The sequence below is a fragment of the Mus musculus genome, chromosome 15, assembly GCF_000001635.26.
Source record: "Mus musculus strain C57BL/6J chromosome 15, GRCm38.p6 C57BL/6J".
In the NCBI taxonomy this organism is placed as follows: Eukaryota; Metazoa; Chordata; class Mammalia; order Rodentia; family Muridae; genus Mus; species Mus musculus.
This window is the reverse complement of record NC_000081.6, coordinates 98,431,257-98,444,570: the sequence shown is the minus strand read 5'-3', so window position 1 is coordinate 98,444,570 and position 13,314 is coordinate 98,431,257. Positions and strand designations below refer to the sequence as shown.

At 43.3% G+C, this 13,314-nt stretch overlaps 1 protein-coding gene across 1 annotated transcript; it reads right to left on the bottom strand.

Annotated features, from left to right (window-relative positions):
- Window positions 1-6,173: 6,173 nt before the first annotated feature.
- On the bottom strand, window positions 6,174-7,101 carry Olfr282 (olfactory receptor 282). Its single transcript, NM_146457.2, has one exon. It carries the CDS (start codon window positions 7,098-7,100, stop codon window positions 6,174-6,176), a length of 927 nt encoding a protein of 308 aa, NP_666668.2. The 5' UTR covers window position 7,101.
- Between the last annotated feature and the right edge of the window lie 6,213 nt (window positions 7,102-13,314).

Sequence of the window (13,314 nt, the reverse complement as noted above, 5' to 3'; positions counted from 1 at the left end):
TATTGCTGTTACCAAATCTTTCTAGTCTTGTGAGATAATTCTGAGTTGGCCATGAATTTAATATCTGTTTTGCATAGGGTGAATGCATACATACGAAACGATTGTTTCCTTAAATCTTCTCGAATCTAATATGTCTATAGTGTTCCATTTAATTTCTTTATAGCCTTGGGGGGTGCCTATTATCTGGTGGTACTTTTTGTTTAGTAACTGGATAAAATAAGGTTGGTTTTCTCACAACCTTGGACTGCCCCTCTTCAGTTTCTTCATGCAGTGGTGCAGTAGGTTCTTGCCTAAATTCCTCTGCCTGTGTCTGAGTATTTTCTCATCTTCATTTATAAGTCTTTCTAAAGCTTGTGCTATGGGTTGCACTCAGTCGGTCCCTAAACTTGGGGGAGAAGTCAGGGTCCTAGTACTCAGGTGGGCAAGGAGTTGGCGAGTGATAAACAGACATGAACACAAGAGAGTGTTGAATCTGAATGTAATTTCTCAAAGCTAGCATCAGACTTTTATTACAGAAGAAAACAAGGAAGTCAGGTGACACATTAGCCATGTACATTGAATAATGTACCATGCATAATGACACAAAACAGAGAAATGCATACATAAAGGCTTAAAGGAACCAGGCAGTGTTTACAACTGAGATAAAAATCAGCCCTACCTAAGGTCAGCTTATTTTTAGAAGCCAGGGGCAAGGGCTTCATGCCCTAGTCATAGTTCCAATTCTGGTCTATTGTATAATCCACCTTCTCCCTAGGCCATTGTAAATTCCTGTATATGGCAGTGACTCAGCTGTTATTCTAAGTATTTACTCTAGTTCCTTATTAAACCATAACCCACCTTCTTTCTACTATTATGTGGTGTAGTCTGCCATACATGACTGTAATGAGAATTCTAAGTTTACTTTGTTGAACTTGCCCTGAGATTTCTAACTCTTATCCAGTAAACTGCAACGCCTGATTTCTTTCACTATCTATCAGCACCAGAGGCATTTCATCGGAATAAGTAACATTCTTATGAAATTCAAAGCCCAAGGTTGGCTCAATGATTGCCTAGGATACTGAGACACTGGTGGAGGCCAGGAAGCAATGTTCAATCTAACTTAGCTATTTGTCAAATCATTCCTTGGAGGCACTTATAATAAAACAATCCTGAAAGAAAGTACGCTAAACCCTTCACCAACTGTTACAAGGACATTTCTGGACCACGTCCATGTTGCAGGAAGCCAAAGACTCCAGGAGACCAGTTTCGGTGAAACTTTTTGCCTCAGGACTATGGCCAAGCTTTTGGACTTGTCACATAGACTCCACTGGAGTGGGTGTGGCAGGCTTGTACCTTATCAATCCATTTTTCATATTTGGCACCAAAAATCTGTAGCTATTAAGGATAAAATATGAATCACCAGACTGATAGGAATGATAATCAGCATTATGCCAATCTCAACTATGTCATTTATCTTTTCGTTTTTCTGCTTCTATTTTCAAGCCATCTAAAATAGCACTGTACAGTGCCTTGTATTATGGTATTTCCCATCCTTAACTCTCTCCTTGAAGACTTCCCAGGTGACTTACCAAATCTACTGGCTTCTCAGTTTTTCTGCTGCAGGCATGGTTTCTCGATCTATGTGGTCTTGCCCTCTGTTGGGCTCCAAATGTTGTTTTTAACAAAACCTCAATTTAAAAAATTTTTATTTTACCAATGAAGACTCTGGAGCCAGATGCTGGGGTAAAAGCCTGCTAGCTTAGAGAGGCAGAGAAAGCACCCAGCTGACCTTCCTCTAGACTTGACGTCCCACAAGAAGCTCTATGTGTCTCTCTATCCATCCTTTTTACTTCCTCTTACTCTTTTGGGTTTTTCCTACACTCACTCCCTTTCACATGGTTTCTAGCTCTGCCTCTTGACCTATGGTTGACTTGATTTAACCCTGTTTACAGTAAACAGAAAGCTCTTGGATTAAATACATGTGTTAGGGCTGAGGCACACCATACCTAGAAACAGGTCTTCCCAGTAAACAACACAATCTGGAGTTCACAGTGTGATCAAATATCCTGCAACGCCATCTTTGCTTGGCATTGTAATGGTTTAGTTGTTACTGTAATGGGTTTAGTTGTTCTGTTGAATGTCAGTTGGCTTGAATCTGGTTTTTATAAATATTGTTAAAATTTTAGCTAACAGACCTTAATAAAACACATGGTTCTTCACAATGTGATGTGGCCTCATTGTGATTTTTATATCATGAAGCTTATGGCTTTATATTTTTAGAGGTAAAGTTTTTAATTATTTCTTTTATTTTTGATATTATAATGTAATTACATTACTCCCTGCTTCCCTTCCCCCTGACCAAACCCTCTCATCTATTTCCTCTTGCTTTCTTTCAAATTCATGGCCTTTTAAATTACTTGTTACATGTACACACACACCACACACACATACCACACACACACACACACACACACACACACACACACACACGCACATGCACACATACACACACACATACATACACATATATACACATACACACACACACACCACACACACAGACACACAGACACACAGACACACAGACACACACCACACACACACATACCACACACACACACACACACATACACACACACCACACACACCACACACACACATACCACACACACACACACACACGCACATGCACACATACACACACACATACATACACATATATACACATACACACACACACACCACACACACAGACACACAGACACACACCACACACACACATACCACACACACACACACACACACATACACACACACCACACACACCACACACACACATACCACACACACACACACACACACAGACATGCACGTACACCACAACACACCACACACACACACACCACACACACTATACACACACATACCACACACACACACACACACACACACACACACACACACACCACACACACACACAGACACACACACACCACACACACACACACACACACACACACACACACACACCACATACCACACACACACACACACACACCCACAGAGACACACACAGAGACACACACACACACACACACACACACACACACACACCACACCCCCCCACAGAGACACACACACAGACACACACACACATACCACACACACACACCACACACACACCACACACCACACACACATACCACACACACACACACACACACACACACACATCGATTCTTAGATAGAACCTGTTCAGTCTACATGCCCCCTGTATGCAGTTTTTCAGGGCTGACACTTGGTGTTGGATAGGCAGCTGGTGTGCTCTTTCCCAGGGAAGACTACTCTTCTGCCTTGCAGAAGTTGCCTGTCGTTCTTTGTGTAGAGCACAGCCCTCACGGTCCCGCCCTCATCCAATTGTTTTCTGAAGGTAAATATTTTCATGAAAGAAAGCATGACTTGAGTTTATATTAAGCAGCTCAGGTCAAAAATAATTGTTAACTTTAATAATAATAAGAATTAGATAATAATATGAACATTTAACTCTTTTTTTTTCTGAGACAGGGTTTCTCTGTGTAGCCCTGGCTGTCCTGGAACTCACTCTGTAGACCAGGCTGGCCTCGAACTCAGAAATCCGCCTGCCTCTGCCTCCCGAGTGCTGGGATTAAAGGCGTGCGCCACCACTGCTCAGCGAATATTTGACCCCCTAATAAGAATCAGGAGGCGGTGTGGAGACTTGGCTCAGCTGTTAGACATGCATACTCTCATACTGTTCTTTAGAGGACCTGGATTCCGTTCCAACACTCACATCAGCGGGGCTTACAACCTCCCATAACGGTAACTCCAGGGGGTGGGGGTCCTAATCCATATGGTCTCTATGGAACTGCATTCATGTTCCTACCCCCGACCCAATACACACATAGTACTCGGAGTTTAAAAAAAAAAGTGAAAATATTTAAAAAACAATTTATCAGGTGAATATATGATCATTTCATTTAACCTACCAGTTTTTTAAAAAAGATTTATTTATTTATTATATGTGTGTACACTGTAGCTGTCTTCAGACACTCCAGAAGAGGGCATCAGATTTTTGTTACGGATGGTTGTGAGCCACCATGTGGTTGCTGGGATTTGAACTCAGGACCTTTGGAAGAGCAGTCAGTGCTCTTAACCACTAAACGATCTCTCCAGCACCTAACCTACTCGTTTTAAGAATCAAATCAGCAATACATTCTACCTGGTCATGGGCTAGTCAGCTTTCAGTAACACTTTTGAATCAAATGAATTAATATTTTATTTAGGATTGCTGTTCCATATAGCCATTTGAGACTATTGATTTTTTCCCCCAGATTTTGAACAATAATTGCTTTAGCACTGAAATGTATAAGGTTCTTCATTGTTCTATTCTGGAAAAAGGTGAATAGCATTAAAGTTTAGTCACGGTAACTTGAAAAATTGGCAGTGCATCTGCTCTTTTGAATATTTTATTATTCTTATTTTTCTTTATTATTCTACTTTATGCGCGAAAGGTCCTTGCTGTGAGTGACCAACTCATGATCCTCCTGCCTCAGCTTGCTGTGAGCTGAGGTTATAGGTATGCACCTCAACACCCAGCTTCTTTGACCCCAACTCCAATCTAATGGCTCACTTTCATTCTTTATCTGTCTCCATGCCTTTCATCTCTCTCTTTGGAGATAGGGAGGGAGGGAGGGAGGGTCTTTCTGTGTAGTCCATGCTTCCAACCTCTAGTCCTCCTGCCTCAGTCTTTCAAGTGCCAAGACGACAGGTTTGCACCACTAACCCTGGCTAATGTTTATTCTTTATCTCAGTGGTTTATAATTGGTTTCTCCATCTTTTTTTTCTTGAATACCATCTCTATAATATGCCAAATTTTATAATTTTTAAAAAAGAACTGGCACACGGATTAATTTTTAACATTTCATTAATTTCATTTTTAGTTATCTCTTGTTCTATTTTTATTATATTTAGTTTGTCCTTCATTTTTTGGTGTATGTGTAAGGATAATGCTCACCTGTATGTGGTTATGTGTGCTTCTGTATATGTGTGTGAGGGGCCTAGAGTGTAATTGGGTGTAATTCTTTATGAGATATCTACCTTGTTTTTTGAGGCATGGTCTTCTCCTCACTATGACCTGGGGCCCCCTGACTGGTTAGACAGGCTTCAGGGGTCTGCCTGTTTCCAATTCCCTGGAGCTTAGATTATAAGTGTGCACTGCCATGCCCAGCTTTTTATGTGGGTACCAGGGATTGGACTCAGGTTTTTGTTCTTGCAACATGTTACAGACAAAGCTATCTTTAAGTATTCTCCTGACTTTTGAAATAGAGTCTCAAGCAGCTGAGAATGGCCTTGAACTAGGTCAATATGGCTTTGAGCTTGTAATTCTCTTGTGCTCTTGAGGGGAGAGATAACAGGTGTGTGCCATTGTGCTCAGTGTGTGAGGTGTTGGGGATCAAACCCAGGGTGTTGTGAACGCTAGGCAGGTACTCTACCAACTGAGCCACGCCCTGGGCTCAGGTCTTGTTATCTGTTCATAGTTTGTACTTGAACACTTCGACATTTTAAGTTTTGTTATTAGTAGGTACTTAATGATATATATTGTCTTTCCTGAAGACTTTGTTGCAGTGATCCATAGCTTCAGCTGCAGCATTCATATGTCCACAGTAGTCTACATTCAGTTTTGAGCTTTTGACATAGGATTTTCTTTCATTTTTGTAAAGTTGTCATTAGAAAATTCATTAAGTCTTCACAGTTAAGAGTCAGAATATCCCGAGGTGACCATTACATCTCCCCTGCCTCTCTCTTTCCCTCCCTCTCTCTTTCCCTCCCTCCTTCTCTTCCTTCCTCTCTCCCTCCCTTCCTTTCCTCCTTCTTTTTGGCGGGAGCAGCCCTGTACTTACTAGTCAAGTATTGTGCCATGTTTCCAACAACCATGTCCACCTCTTTTATTTTGCTGTCATATTATTCTATTCAGTGGAAAACTATCTTCCAGCCAACAGACTTTCTAAATAAAAGTCCAAAATCAAGAAAAACCCACCATACTTTGGGATGATGAGATTAGATGTTCAGGCAAGTCCCAGAAGAGACCCCCCTCGCCCCCCAAAATATTTGACACTATGTGATTGAAGGATGCATGATAAAATAATATAATTAGGCAATTTTACAGAGTTTACTACCTAAAGCAAATACTTTCTCAGGGTCCTCTGCACAGCCGCCTTCACCTCCTGGTTCTTCAGGCTGTAGATGAGGGGGTTCAGCATGGGCGTGACTGCGCTGTACTGCAACGACAAGAGCAAGTCCAGAGAAGAACCAGAAGGCGGCATGAGATAGCAAAGAAAGCCAGACCCAAAGAACAAGGTCACTGCAGCGAGGTGGGAAGAGCAGGTGGAGAAGGCCTTGCTCCTCCCGGTGGTGGAACTGATGCTCAAGATGGCGGAGACAATGCGGGCATAGGAGAAGAAGATAGGGATAAAGGTTCCCAGCCCATGCAGCAAGCTGGAGCAAAGCAGGACGACGACAGTGATGGAGATATCGGAACAGGACAAGGGGAAAAGGGCAGGCAGCTCACAGGTGTAGTGGTGAATGGTTTGAGCCCCACAGAAGTCCAGGTTGACAGCCAAGAGCACGATGATGGTTGCGTTGAGAGAGGCCACGCCCCATGAGATGACCACAAGCCTTACACACAACTCATTTCTCATCACCTGGCCGTAGAGCAGGGGATGGCAGATGGCAGCATAGCGGTCATAAGCCATGACAGAGAGCAGGCAGGCTTCAGTACCAGAAGAAAAAAACACAAAAAAGACCTGAGCCAGGCAGCCTTCTATTGAGATGGTTTTCTTCGCCGATAGGAGGTCCTTCAGCAGTTTCGGTATCGTGACGGATGAGAAGCAGAGATCTACGAACGACAGATTGCTTAAGAAGAAGTACATGGGTGTGTGGAGGTGGGAGTCAGCCGTGATCACCAGCAGCATCGTCAGGTTCCCCGTCATGGTGAGGACGTAAATCCCCAGGAATAGAGCAAAAAGTAGAGCCGGGATCAGGGGGTCGTCAGAGAGCCCGGTGAGAACGAACTCCGTGATGACGCTGTGGTTGCTCCAGGCCATTAGTGATTATTTCCTTGGAATAAAGTGGAGAGCAGGGTGAGGTTTCCTGTGTGTGTGTGTGTTTTTTTAATTGGATATTTTCTTTATTTACGTTTCAAATGTCATCCCCGTTCCTGGTTTCCCCTCTGAAAAACACCTTCCCTCTATCTCTTCTCCCCTACCCCTGCTCACCAAACCCACCCACTCCCGCTTCCTGACCCTGGCATTCCCCCACACTGGGGCATAGAGCCTTCACAGGACCAAGGGCCTCTCCTCCCATTGATGACCATCCTCTGCTACATATGCAGCTGGAGTCATGAGTCCCACCATGTGTACTCTTTGCTTGGTGGTTTAGTCCCTGGGACCTCTGGGGGTACTGGCTAGTTCCTATTGTTGTTCCTCCTATGGGGCTGCAAACCCCTTCAGCTCCTTGGGCCCTTTTCTAGCTCCTTCACTGGGGACCCTGTGCTCCGTCCAATGGATGGCTGTGAGCATCTACTTTTGTACTTGTCAGGCACTGGCAGAGCCTCTCAGGAGAGAGCTATATCAGGTTCCTGTCAGCAAGCTCTTGTTGGTATATGCAATAGTGTCTGGTTTTGGTGGTTGTTTATGGAATGGATCCCCGGGTGGAGCAGTCTCTGGATGGTCATTTCTTCAGTCTCTGCTTCACACTTTGTAACTCCTTCCATGGGTATTTTGTTCCCCCTTCTAAGAAGGATCGAAGTATCCACACTTTGATCTTCCTTCTTGAGTTTCATGTGGTTTGTGAATTGTATCTTGGGTATTCTTAGCTTCTGGGCTTCTGGGCTAATATCTACTTATCAGCGACTGCGTATCATGTGTGTTCTTTTGTGACTGGGTTCCTATGCCTTTTATCTTGTCATCTAACACATCACCTTGTCTGCTCCAACATTTCCCCCTGCCTTGTCTGAACTCGAGCAGGCTGCTTTCTGCGTACACCTGGGACAAGTTTTCAGCACTCTTCGCTTGTAGTTCAGAGAATTCCATTTCTGCTCCAAAAGGTTTACCAGATATGTAATACAGTGGGGTCATGTGTACATTGTAGTCTTCACTACAGAGCCCCTCATTCTCATCGCATCTAAAGAACACTATACCACACAGGTCCGGGGCTGTTCCAAACTTCCCCACTCGCCTCCTCTCCCCTTCAGCAGAAGTCAGACATTCTTACTTACCCGCACATGAAATTTTGTTAATGTTAAAAAAAATTGTATCCAGAGAACGTTCTTACTCTTGCTTGTTCTCACAACAATTCTAGGAAGTATTTGAGGCCTGGGGAGCTACTGTTATTGTGCCCATGGGAAATGTGAGACTGAGTGGTAGAGCCAGGAAAAATATCCCATCCTTGTTTTCCTAATTCTTAGTCTAGCATTTTAGGTGTGTTCCCCATGAATAAAGACAAATTTCCTACCACAATATTCTGGAATTTTCCTTGCTCACCCTAGCTTAGTTTTCAGTCATTTCCCTCTCTCTTTTATTCCTTTTTTTTTTTTTTTGAAGCTTGAGGAAAATTTTATTAGAATTGAAAAAGGAAAGCTTTAGGTCATCAAGCTGTCAATCTCCGCAGCTCCCTGGAGGAGGGAGATGGAGGATGGCAGCCATGCTGTTTGAGTTAGGTATGGAGGTCAGCCACCTTGTGGACAAGCGGCCACACATGGGGAGGAAAGTTTTAGAGAAGGTGGAAACTCCAAGATTGCCTTGTCCCTGGCCAGCATGGGAAAGGAAAAGAAGAGGAGAAAGAGGATTAAGTCACATCTTTCTGGTTCAGGATTTTGAGAGGAGGGTGGACAGACAGACATTCGTTGTGACTCTGGACTGACTGCACAAAGGACAGGTTTGTTTTGTTTTGTTTTGTTTTGTTTTGTTTTGTTTTTCCCTTCCCTTCCCTTCCCTTCCCTTCCCTTCCCTTCCCTTCCCTTCCCTTCCCTTCCCTTCCCTTCCCTTCCCTTCCCTTCCCTTCCCTTCCCTTCCCTTCCCTTCCCTTCTTCCTTCCTTCCTTCCTTCCTTCCTTTCTTTCTTTCTTTCTTTCTTTCTTTCTTTCTTTCTTTCTTTCTTTCTCTCTCTCTTCCTTCCTTTCTTTCTTCTTCCTTCCCTCCCTCCTTCCTTCTTTCCTCTCTCTTTCTCTCCCTCTTCTTTCTTTCTTCATTCCTTCCCTCCTTTCTTTCTTACTTTCTTTCCTTTCTTTCTTCCTTCTTCCTTCCCTCCCTTCTTCCTTCTTTCCTCTCTCTTTCTCTCTCTCCCTCTTCTTTTTTCTTTTTTATTAGGTATTTTCCTCATTTACATTTCCCAATGCTATCCCAAAAGTCCCCCATACCCACCCCCCACTCCTCTACCCACCCACTCACCCTTTTTGGCCCTGGTGTTCCCCTGTACTGGGGCATATAAAGTTTGCAAGTCCAATGGGCCTCTCTTTTCAGTGATGGCCAACTAGGCCATCTTTTGATACATATGCAGCTAGAGACAAGAGCTCCAGGGTACTGGTTAGTTCATATTGTTGTTTCACCTATAGGGTTGCAGTTCCCTTTAGCTCCTTGGGTACTTTCTCTAGATCGTCCATTGGTCTCTCCCTCTTCTTTCTTCCTTTCTTTCTTCCTTCCTTCCTTCCTTCCTTCCTTCCTTCCTTTCTTTCTTTCTTTCTTTCTTTCTTTCTTTCTTTCTTTCTTTCTTTCTTTCTTTCTTTCTTTCTCTTTCTTCCTTCTTCCTTCCCTTCTTCCTTCTTTCCTTTCTCTTTCTCTCTCTCCCTCTTCTTTCTTTCTTTCTCTCTCTCCCTCTTCCTTCCTTCTTTCTTTCTTTCTTTCTTTCTTTCTTTCTTTCTTTCTTTCTTTCTTTCTTTCTTTCTTTCTTTCTTCCAGATAAGTTCTGAAAGTTCCCAAGCAGGCTTTGACTCATTATTTAGCTGAAGGTGCCCTTGATCTCCCGATTCTCCTGCATTAATGCTGGACTTACAGGCATGTGCCTGGACTCAGGTTTTCCTTTAAACAACAGGAAGCTTTTTTCTTGTGGCTTGGCTCCTGGTTGTCATCCATTTCAATGTCCTTTTATATTCTAGTGATATGAATGAATATATGCCTTTCAGTATCAACACATAGCTTGCCATTTCCTTCCTCAAATACAGCTTAAATTCTGCTCCCAAGAGCAGATCCATCAGCCAAAGCTAAAGAGCATCTTAGATCCCGGGCCAAAGTTACCTGTGGGTGTGGCCAAGGAGAGGGATGAGTGCTTGCAACTTCAGCTGGATCTGGAGATGCCAAAGCTTGGAGATTTGTAGTCACAACTTCTGATGACCCTGCATGAATAAACTTATGAGCATTGCTGAAAGCAAACGCCGTACTTAAGGTTTGCATAAGCAATGTGAGGCGATATATTTGTTCTATTGTTTTCAAGGATTTGGCTATTTTAAAACTATTTGTGGGCAGAGCATCCCCAGTGATTAACTATTTTACTTTTAGTCACAAGGAGAAGCTGAAGCAGGGTCTTTGGGGAGCACGAGGCCTCGCTCAAGAATAACGTAGCATTTCTGGAGTATTTTTCTATAACATTCATGTTCTGTATGGATGAAGGAATGTATCTTTTTACATCATATGATTTTTAGAAGCATCACAAAGGATCCAATCCTCCTCCTCATCTTAAAGGGCATCTCATACAGATCCCAGAGTTATTTTGTTTTAGTGTAATGATGTCTGTGTGCATGCATGTGTGTGTGTGTGTGTGCACATATGTAAGTGTGCATGTGAAGGTCAGAGGCCACTGAGGGATGCCTTTCCCAACTGATCTCTATTTTTTGGGGCAGGGTCTCTCATTAGACCCCAAACTATCGGATTCAGCTAGAATGGCTAGCAAGTAAGAGTGGGTATCCTTTCTGCATCTCCCTAGTGCTACTTTTATGGCATGCACCACTGGCCTGGGATTTTTAAAATGGGTTCTTGGGACCAAATATGGGTCCCCATGTTCACACAGCAAGTACTTTACTGAAGTAGTTATTTCACCAGGACCTTGATTCTAGGGATTTTTAAACTTTAAAATAAATTTCACCATACAATATATTCTGAGTAAGGCTTTTCCTCCTGCATCTTCTCCCAGATCCTCCCCACCCCACCTATCAAACTCCATGCCTTCTTCCTCACTCTCTCTAGAAAACAAGCAGGCAAATAAACAATCAAACCAGAATAAAACAAACAGAGAAAAACAAAAACAAAGAAAAAGCGTAAGAAGCACATACGTATGTGCACACACACACACACACACACACACACACACACACACACACTCAAATCCATAAAAGTGTGCGCTCTCTCTCAAACAAACCCATAAAAATGCAGACACACATGCACTCAAACAAACCTATAAACACACACACACACACACACACACACACACACACACACAATTTCAAACAAACCCATAAAATGCAGACATATAGACACTCAAACGCATAAACATGCACACACACACACACACACACACACACACACACACACACACACTTTCTCTCAAATCCATAAAAATCCAGACACATACTCACATACACAAACCCATAGACACAGACACAGACACAGACACAGACACAGACACAGACACAGACACACACACACACACACACACACACACACACACACACTTGTACAAAACCCTTAAAAACACACAATCAGAAAATGATAATATATGAGCAAAAGAACAATAAGGTTAAAAAAAAAGATTGCCCAAACAGATTACTATGAGAAAAGCTCCCCAAAGGAACTACTGAGTTCACCTTGTGTTGGCTGTTGGGGAACCACCAGGTTGTCTAACGAGGAGTGAACCAGTCCACTTCACATTCTAGGGATTTTATAATGACCATGTACAGTTTAGATTCTCCTAAATCCTCAATAACAGATTCTAAGCAGGCAGACTGCCTCAGCTTCCACTCACTATTTTGAGTGCAAGACTTCAGCCTAATTTTATAACGACACTCAAGACTCATGCCAGATTTATACAAAGATGGTTGAGAGCTAAAGACTGATGTTCTAGTAAGAGACGATTAAGAGTAAAAATTAGAAAAAGGGGATTTCAGAAGGGCTATTCATAGTCTGTCACTCGTTGGTTGTTTGGAGATGTATTTGGAACAAGAAGGTGGGTGAAGTATAGGTTTGGAAGGTCATCCTGGACAACGTGACTTAGGGCATCTTTGCAGCTGGGAGCAAAATGTAGCACTTATTTGGGATAGAGCCATCTCCACGCATCTCTTGTGCTCATCCGTACTATTCACACCGTCTCAGTGGTTAATATATCCACGGTGGTATGAATCACAGAAATCCTTACTTACAGGGTTCTGTGCAAGCAGAACATGGGGGAAGCAGCTAATGGTTTCTGATATTCTTATTGCATCCTAGAGGGAGTTTTTTTGGCAATCTTTTGGAGTTTTTAAGATGCCTCTTGCCTATGTCATGCAGTGAGGGGAGGGAGACCTTTCTGAGAAGCTGTGTAAAGCATTTGGAACTGTGACATATTTAGAAACAGACCACAAGGGCTAACTCAGGGAGAGAGGGCCTACCAAGGGCTGAGATGTTTCCATCTCTGGCTGTGGGAGGTAGGATGGACAGAGCAGGAGAGTCAGTATCTTAGCATTGTTGGGATGGATCAGAGATGGAGGAAAGGATGGTTAGCAAAATTAAAATTCAGTTATTATCTTTCAGAAAGAAAATTTGGGAGGAGCATCAGCTACCTGGCGTACATTACCATGCTTCTGGAGTCTTCTGGAGGAGGAAGGTTCTTCACACTCTGGCTCTCCTGAGAAAGTCAATGCAGCCTACACAAAGTCTTCCTGGGGAGGGAGGGGGAGGGGAAGGGGGAGGGGGAGGGGGAGAGGGAAGCAAAGAGTGAGGGAGAGAGAGAAGGGAGAGAGAGAGAGAGAGAGAGAGAGAGAGAGAGAGAGAGAGAGAGAGAGAGAGAGAGGAGAGAGAGAGAGACTTGTTAAAAGAGCGTTGCTCTGGGAAAAGCAGTTCTTCTCCTGCTACCAACAAGTGTTGGGTTTAGAATGCCCTAGAAACAGGTGAAATGCTACCTTAAGATTATTCTCCTGGATCAGATAATCCTGGAGTGAACACTAGAGTGGGGTCATTCTGCAGGGCAAAACACTAAGGAAAACGACCCAGAGGCCGGTATTTCATCCAGGCACCCACGTCATTGAGACTTCATCACTTGATCTGAGATCAAGTGAGCTGACGTCTCTCCGTGCTAT

Bases quoted from the DNA above. Each gene is read 5' to 3' on its own strand.
- Olfr282 (NM_146457.2), bottom strand. From the start codon at position 7,100: ATGGCCTGGAGCAACCACAGCGTCATCACGGAGTTCGTTCTCACCGGG.